We start from the raw sequence: 8,609 nt of genomic DNA, 5'->3' as shown, positions 1-8,609 counted from the left end.
GTTTTCTTGGAGAGCCAGGAGGTCTACCCCGTCGCCAAGTTTTCGCCCTCGGGGTGCGCGGCAGGGGCGGGCTGGGCGGTGTGTGGACCCCGAGAGTGGAACCACAGAGGCCACGGGGGCAAGAATGCCCCGAAAGTTGAATGTCCCATTTCCAAGTGTGAGCGTGGACGCTCAAAGGACAGTGGGCAGCCAGGGAGCGCGCCGTCACCCCGACTCCAGTCCCTTTGAGACTCTCAGCCTGCAGAATTCCAGCAGGATCACAACTCCTCAACCTTTCAGAGTTAGGGGTGGGGGGACTTAAAAACCAAAAATCCCCTGCCACCCACCTTCTCTGAAATGATCAGGTTTGCGCACTTCTCGCTCCCTTCCGGCATTGAGTCCTGTTTCATCAGGAAGACCCACCAGGCTGTCCGTTTCTCTGTCGTCCTCAATATTGTCACTATTTAAGAAAGCTCGTGTTTGTCTTTCCTTTCAGCAAGACCCTGAGCAGACCCATTACGTTACTCCTTTGAAGTAGTGGCCGCGTGGCCAGTGGGGCCGTGTAGGGTGATGCAGAGACGTGCTGTTCCATAAGATGGATGAAATGCAAGGGCGCAACGGCGAGACTCTGGTCTCGATCTGCGCTTCGCTTCAGTTGGCCCTCCCTTGGTGATGCGGTGTAATCAACCCCTGGATTCAGACTAAGCTGGGAACTCTGCTCTAGTAAAGGACAGTGCCCAGAAGTGAATATACTCGAAAGTATTTCACAGAACCTCCAGTCCAGAAGCTTTCTTTTTTAACAGTAGGGGAACCCTTGGACATGCCTGGGGGTGGGGGGGAAGGTGAAACTGACACCCCCCCATACACACACATACACACACATTAGAGATTGGTGAAATTATGGAGTATTGTAGTAGGGTAACTCTGGATGCCTCTTGCAGGGCAAGTGAGCATTGCTCAAGGAGGGGCAGGGTAATGCATCTTGCCCAGAGCTTGCTAACTAATAATGTGATGAGAGTTCATCAGTTTCTTTCTGCAACAATTTCTTCAGCTGCAAAATGGAGAGTTTGGGCTCCAACTCAAATTTCAACATTTGAATCAGAAAAAAATCTATATATGTGTATATACATGTGTGTATATGTGTGTGTGTGTGTGTACCTGAACCTCAATTGTGCTCATGCGGGAGCTGTATATAGACCAGTGGGCTGTTGTTGGAACAGAACAGGGGATACTGAGTCGCTTAAAATCAGGAAAGGTGTCATCTGAGTTGTATCCTTTCGCCATCCATATTCAGTCTGTGTGCTGAGCAAGTAATTTTAGTAGCTGCACTATATGAAGAAGACTGGCATCAGGGTTGGCGGAAGGCTTATTAACAACCTTCAATATGCACATGACACAACTTTGCTGAAAGCAAAAAAGGACTTGGAGCACTTGCTGATGAAGACCAAAGCCTTTGGTATGGATTACACCTCAACAGAAAGGAAATTGAACTCCTCACAATGAGAGCAATAAGCAACATCACGATAAACGGAAACAAAATCGAAGCCGTCAACTAAAAACTCACGGCCACGGAATCGATTGTGACTCCTGGTGACTCTGAAGGACGGAATCGAAATGCCCTGTTAGGTTTCCGCAGCTGTAAAGGCTTATTAGGAATAGAAAGCCTTATCTTTCTCCCTCCAAGTGGCTGCTAAGTTTAAACTGTGCTTAGCAGAACATCAAGGTAACCCCTTACCCCACAGGGCCATGGGTTTGGGGTTTAAGGATCAACATTCTTGTCTGTGTATGGGACTAAAAAAAACGGTATCTGACCTTTTGTGTCAGGTTTCTAAAAATAATCCTGAGAACGCCTAAGAAATCCAAGATGTCTGCTTTTCTACAGTGATCCCGTTTAAATATGTGCAAAGGGTATGGGAGCCCAAAAGACCACATTTGGCAACAACCTCAGGTAAAGGGATGGTGGTCAGGATGGGATCGGTCATGCGTTTTCAGTAACTCATCCGGCTTCATTATGATCCCAGTCATCTACAGGCAGGGGCTTCAGGAAGTTCGTTGAATTTTTTCTTTTGATTCCAATTTTCCATGCACATTTTTAAGTCCCATCTTATAGCAACCCTGTAGGACAGGGAATAACTGCCCCTGGGAGTTTCCAACGCTAACTCTTTATGGGAGTAGAAAGCTAAGTGGTATCCCTGAGAAGCAGCTGGTGGTTTAGAATTTCTGACCTTGCGGATCACAGCCCAACATGTAATCACTTCACTACTAAGGCCCAGTGAGTATTTATAAAGGAGCTTCCAGACTGATGATGCATGCGGACTGGCAAGACGTAGATACGAAGCTCTGGGAGGAAAACTTCTCCCAAGTCTCACCTGGGCAACTCTTGGTATGTCCTTTTGTCGTTAGAGTAAAAAGTGTATCGTGAGTCTACCCCTTTCCATGAGTTCTGTGCTATCTAGTTATTTGGTAACTGATTGGACAGAGTCCTAATTTGGGAAGACACCCCCACCCCCCTACCTTGGGTGGCTGGTGAAGAGAAGTGGGCTGTGTGGATAGTCATTTTGTAAAGTCCTAACTCATCAGAAGCCTTGGTGGCCTAGTGGTTGCTTGTTGGGCTGAGATCTGAAATGTCAGCAGTTTGGAACCACCAGGCGTTCCATGTGTGCAAAGCAGGGCTTTCTACTCCCATAAGGAGTTACAGGTTTGGAATCCCACAGGGGCAATTCTACCCTGTCCTATGAGGTCATTATGAGTCAGAATTCACTCTATGGAACTGAGTTTGGTTTTTTAGCTCATAAGTTTAGCCTGAGAGAGCGAGAGAGAAGCTATGATCGTGATGTGATAAAGCACACACATGAACTATTTTCTTGGGGATTACTATTTTGTGCTTTTAAAATTGTTATTAATGTGTGACCATTCCCCAAACACTACTGCCATGCTGTGTATCTCCTGGGGTCATGCATCTGGTACTCTATTGGCACAGAAATTTACATATTAGCTGCACTCACTGTGTACAGTATGAATCCTCGTATTTATGTCAATATATATTCAGCATCAGAATTAGTTAGGAATTATTGGTCTTGCGCTACAGAATTGTTTCTAATGTGGTTACATTTTAATATACACATATAAATAATCATATCTACTTCAGTATGCTTCTGGAGTTACTTACCACTGGGGAATTTAAGAGAAAGATTTTTTTTTTGTCTCTCCACTAAAATTCTTCCCAGTTCTTAATGGCAGCAGAAAAGACTCAAGTCTCTCCTCTTGCCGCCTTATAAATTCTGTTATTCGATCTTTATCTGTGTATATATGTCATATATCATACAACAGGGTTGGATATGAGTGTACTAGTGTGTTCATGAGATAACTAGACTACATCTTAAAATCACAGTTCTATGACGTTCAACAGCCCCCCCCCTACAAGAGAGAATGACCTCTTCAGGTGGGCATGAGTTCTCTTATCTGGTTAAGAGTCTAAATAAAGAAGCCTGGTGATGCTATCTGCCGTGGAGATGACTTAACGAGGCTAGCCAGCCTAAGAGAATGGAGTCAACAGAGCTTATGTGGAGGCGGGAGGAGGACCCAACTAGTACACGTCTCTAGAGTTCCCATTAAGAATAAAAGTACACATTCGTGGGCTCCTCTCAGACTTCTGAATCCAAAACTTTCAGGGAAAGGATTAGTATTCCTCTCTTTTGTTTCATTCCCCACATGGTTTTTAAACAGTTTTAAGGCATATAATTCATAAATCATACAATTCAATGCTCAATCATATCAAGAAGAGTTGTACAATCATCACCACAATCCATTTTAGAACATTTTCGCCTTTCTTGTAATCATTGTCATTAGCTCCCCATTACCTCCCAAAACCCAGTTACTATCTCTATAGATTTATCTATCCTGGATTTGACATACAGTAAAACAATCCCCAAAAGCTAACAATAAAAATAAAGTACACCCTCCTTGCCACTGATGTCGGATCACTTGTTGATCCCTTGTCCCTGGGTTTGTTAGCACCCACTTCCTTTCCCCACCTCACCTTGTCCCATGTCCCCCAGTACTGTCATCCCGTTGTTCTCTCTTCTGGCTTTTTATCCCACCTATCCCTTCCAGGTAGACATTCTTTATACCATCACAAGACTGAGTACAATGACGCAACAATAGAAAGTAAAGCAATAGCTACAACAACAACAAAACCCTATAAATAGTTCAGGGTCTATTTGTTGTCCTTCATGTGTGCTTTCCAGTTGAGTCTGATGGGATGCCATGCTCTGGCCCCATATCTGTCCCTGGGGACTTCATTGCTCTGCTCCCCCCACTGCTCTGCTGCATGACCCCTAGAGGCTGGCTGCAGCCTAGTAAGCTCAGGGCAGACACAATTCCCACCGTGTGTCTCTAGTGTTGTCCCCAGTGGTGCTATGGGTCAATGAGGAACGCTGTGTTCCATGGTGAGGCCAGCCCTGTGGGGTAAGCAAGCCCACGAGACTGCTGTGTTATCCAGAAAGTGAGCAATGATGCTGCCACGGCGACCAGGTTTGTGGCATCCTCCTCTAAGCACGTGATTACTTGTAAGCTCTGTGTGGAAAACGTTTTTCAGATAAACTGGTTGCTTTGGGGTCTTGAGGCTTATGGTTTTTGTTCATTTCTATTTCTATGTAGTTTTGAACGGCTTGAAGATTTTTGAAAGACAGCACTAGTGAAGAGCAGCTCTCCTTATTTACCCAAAAGCCAATATTTTATTCCATTGGATGTTCACAGTGTAGCTTTCCGCTAGCCCACTATAAGGCCACCCACCAACAATTTTCAGTACTGGGGCCACTTTAGTAATTCAGTAGAAAGGACCTTGACAACAGGGACCTGGCAAGTCTCTTAACACTTCTTGCCACAATTCCCTTATTCATGGTCTGTTCCAACCTCAAATTTGGGTTGTCTTACTGTTGCACTTCAGACTTATTAGACCAAGACAGGGTCCCGATGAGTCACAATCAACTGGAGGACAGGGAATTTGTTGGTTTTTTGGTTTTGTTTGGTGGCTGCACTTTAGACTACTAAAAAAATAGTTCACAAAGGTTTCTAGGGTTTATTTTGCCTTTAATGTGTGTTTTTGGAGTGACACAGCTGAGAAGGGGTTTGATTTGGTTTCATTTGGCTTTGTTATTGATTGAGCCCACATGAAGAAGGCTGTGGTTTTGTCTGTAGAATTGGAATGTTGATCGCTGAAGATAAAGCGAATGCATAAGCAAATGTGGTGAAGAAAGCTGATGGTGCCCAGCTATCAAAAGATATAGCGTCTGGGGTTATAAAGACTTGCAGGTAAACAAGCGGCCATCTGGCTCAGAAGCAACAAAGCCCACATGGAAGAAGCACACCAGCCTGCGTGATCACAAGGTGCCTAAGGGATCAGGTATCAGGCATCAAAGAACAAAAAAATCATATCATTGTGAATGAGTGGGGGTGCAGAGTGGAGACCCAAAGCCCATCTGAAGGCAACTGGACACCTCCTTACAGAAGGGTCTCAGGGAGGAGATGAGCTAGTCAGGGTGCAGTATAGCACCAATGAAACATACAACTTTCCTCTAGTTCTTTAATGCTTCATGACCCCACTTCTACCTTACAAATCCGGCTAGACCAGAGCATGTACACAGTACAGATAAGAGAAGGAAACACAGGGAATCCAAGACAGATAAACCCCTCAAGACCAATAATGAGAGTAGCAATACCAGGAAGATGGGGGAGAAAGAGGGAACCGATCACAATGATCCACATATAACCCCCTCCCAGGGGGGTGGATAACAGAAAAGTGGGTGAAGAGAGACATTGGTCAGTGTAAGATGAAAAAATAATAATTTATAAATGATCAGGGTTTTGGAGGAAGGGGAGGAGAGGGAGGGTAAAAAATGAGGACCTGATACCAAGGGCTCAAGTAGAAAGAAAATGTTTTGAAAATGATGATGGCAACAAATGTGCTTGACACAATGGATGGATGTATGGATTGTGGTAAGAGTTGTATGAGCCCCCAATAAAATGATTTTTTTTAATGGACTGTAATCATCCTCTGACTTTTCTAGGCCTAAGAATGCTGATCTGTAAAATGAAAAGTTTAGACTAGATAATTTCCAAGGTCTTTTATTGGATCAAAAACTCTTGACATGAAATGTATGCAAACACTAACTCTTGACATGAAATGCAGAATAAACATGAAGATGTGGGAGTTGGAACATCAGCCATATTTGGAACTATATATATTTGTAGTGGACCACTTTTTAAAATACTGGCCTAGGTCTGGGGTACATATATTAAATAACCATACTGCTACCCCCAGTGGATAGGAGCATTCAGTAAATGTTTGGTGGGTGGGTGTATGACCATTCAAATGCAACTGAAATGGTTCCAAAAGAGGGAGGAGCTATTTGATCTATCAATTCTCCCCTCTTTTTACAATGAACTGCTGCTTTATAGTGATAACAGTAACCATAGCTGATCCCATGCCTTCTCTTTCAGATCCCAGGCTTCGCTCTTGGGACACACGATCTTATTTATCAGATTCAGAAAATACTTGAGACTTTGGGGAAATTACAGAAGCCCTTTTGGTGCAGTTGGGTAAGCGTTAGGCTAGCAGTTCAAACCCCCAGACGTTCCTTTGGGACAAAGATGAGTCCGTCTACTCCTGTAAGATTTACAGCTCAGGAATCTTATATAGGGTTACAATGTGTTGAAATCAGCTAGATGGCAGTGAGGTTAGGAAATTACTCATTTGAGTAGCAATTTCATTACCTGAGAAACAGGGATAACAATGCTATCTTGCTATACTTGGAGAGAGGTTAACAGTAAATTTTAAATGCCTCGCAACTTAATAGAGGCGCAATACATTGTGGCTACTTTTATTACAATTTAGCTTAAATTTTTACTTTTTAAGGTATAAGCAGAAGACCGAATTGAAAAAAAAGTACAATAGTGGTTTTTAATTATTTTATATAAAATAATAATTTAGCTGGGTAGGAAAGTGCTTACTTAGTAAAATGAATTTAAAATCTGAATGATGGAATATCTTTAAAGAAATAGTTACGTTTTTAAGAGCAAACAAGTATGAAAAGAGAGATACTAAAAAGAACTATTCTAAGATATAGATGAAACTATTTATAATTCACATGTAAATTGTTGCTAAGTATGGTGTGCTCAAGATATTTGAACATAATTTGTTCTCTAAAGTATTTTAAACATTAATGTTATAAATATTGTTTATACTATCATTTGATTGATAATGGTGAAAAGGTAAATGTTTGCAAAGCTTTTGTCAAAATGGTTATAAATTTCACATACCTATATCAAAATGGGGGAGGTTTCACAGTATGGCTCTTTTCCTATGTAGCATTATGTGTTGATATTACGGTCTTTGAAGATTGGCAGAATTTTGTTTTACTCCTTACTTTGTGTAAATAGTTAACCATTTTCCCTGGAGTTTTTAAACTCTTGTAGATAACTTACACTACATTTTTAAAATTCAAGGTTAAGATCCATTAATTCTTTCTACTTTAGTCATTTATCTCTCTTCAATGAGAGGATGCATTATATGGTGAGTTTAATTTTTATTTTTACCTTGACTGTGCTTTCTTAGCACATAATAATCATATACATAAATATTCTATAAGGTGTGCTAAAAAAGTAAGAGGGCTAGAAATGCAAATAACCTATTAAACAAGATTTTTTATTCCTAACAACTTCTTGCTGAATTTGAAAGGTGTTCATTGCTCTATGCTACAGCGAATTCTCATGTTGCCCGAAAGTACATCACCTGCAAGTCAATGATGTGGTGGTTCATTAATGAAACAGTAGTCCAGGGTTTCCACACTTTTCTAAGCCAAAGACAGTCAGAACTGACTCAAACGGCAGCGGGTTTTCCTGAGGATCATCTGACCTATAGCAGGGACCCAATAGATGCTTGTTGGATTACTCCATTGAATTAAAGTTAAGTGAGCTTCCTCGCCTCTTGGGCTTCCTCTTTCCTCACCTGTGAGTGCGAGGGTTATACTGGATGGCCTTGGGGAGTTCCTTCAGGTTCATAGTATCTTTCGGCATTTTTAGGTTAGGCTCTGAATGTATATTTTAACTACAAGTCATGCAGCCATGTAAATTACTATTTATGGATAGCATCAGAAAATCTTTGATGTTTCAGGCCTCCAAATACGATGGCAGTAAAATTGATGGTTGTTTTAATAAATGTTTCTACTTTATCCTGGTTTGTTGTTGTTTTATTTTTCTTTCTATATATTTTTTTAATTTTCAGACTAAAGATAAAACATGAGAGAAGCCTATCAGGTACAAAGTACCTTATTACAAGTTCATATTGCATATAATTACTTTGTTATTTTAGCGTATTTATATTTTTGTTAAAATAGCTTGATTATAGTTATTGTGACAGGAATGCTTTCTTTATAGCTATTTGAATTTCATGTTATTGTTGTTGTTGTCAAGATTTACATACTTCATTCACTGGAGATCTTAGCTCATGTAGTACGATTGAAATATTTTGGAAATCAGAAGTTTCATTTCCATCTCTGGCCTTGACCTGGCTGCCCAAAACTTTTCAGGTCAAATTGGAGAGGTTCAGCACCTGTGAATGGCATGACCTC

General features: G+C 41.5%; 1 protein-coding gene across 1 annotated transcript in view; it reads right to left on the bottom strand.

Annotated features, from left to right (window-relative positions):
* COLEC12 (collectin subfamily member 12) overlaps nt 1-8,055 on the bottom strand; it is a 218,097-nt gene extending 210,042 nt beyond the window's left edge. Inside the window, exon 1 of the mRNA XM_045296306.1 lies at nt 7,988-8,055. Coding sequence (XP_045152241.1) covers nt 7,988-8,055 — 68 coding nt within the window. The remainder of the gene's footprint in view (nt 1-7,987) is intronic.
* Nucleotides 8,056-8,609: the final 554 nt, after the last annotated feature.

The sequence above is a fragment of the Echinops telfairi genome, unplaced genomic scaffold (assembly GCF_000313985.2).
Source record: "Echinops telfairi isolate 266 unplaced genomic scaffold, ASM31398v2 ScPeMD7_7400;HRSCAF=8409, whole genome shotgun sequence".
Classification (NCBI taxonomy): Eukaryota; Metazoa; Chordata; class Mammalia; order Afrosoricida; family Tenrecidae; genus Echinops; species Echinops telfairi.
This window is presented reverse-complemented; position numbering and strand designations above follow the sequence as displayed.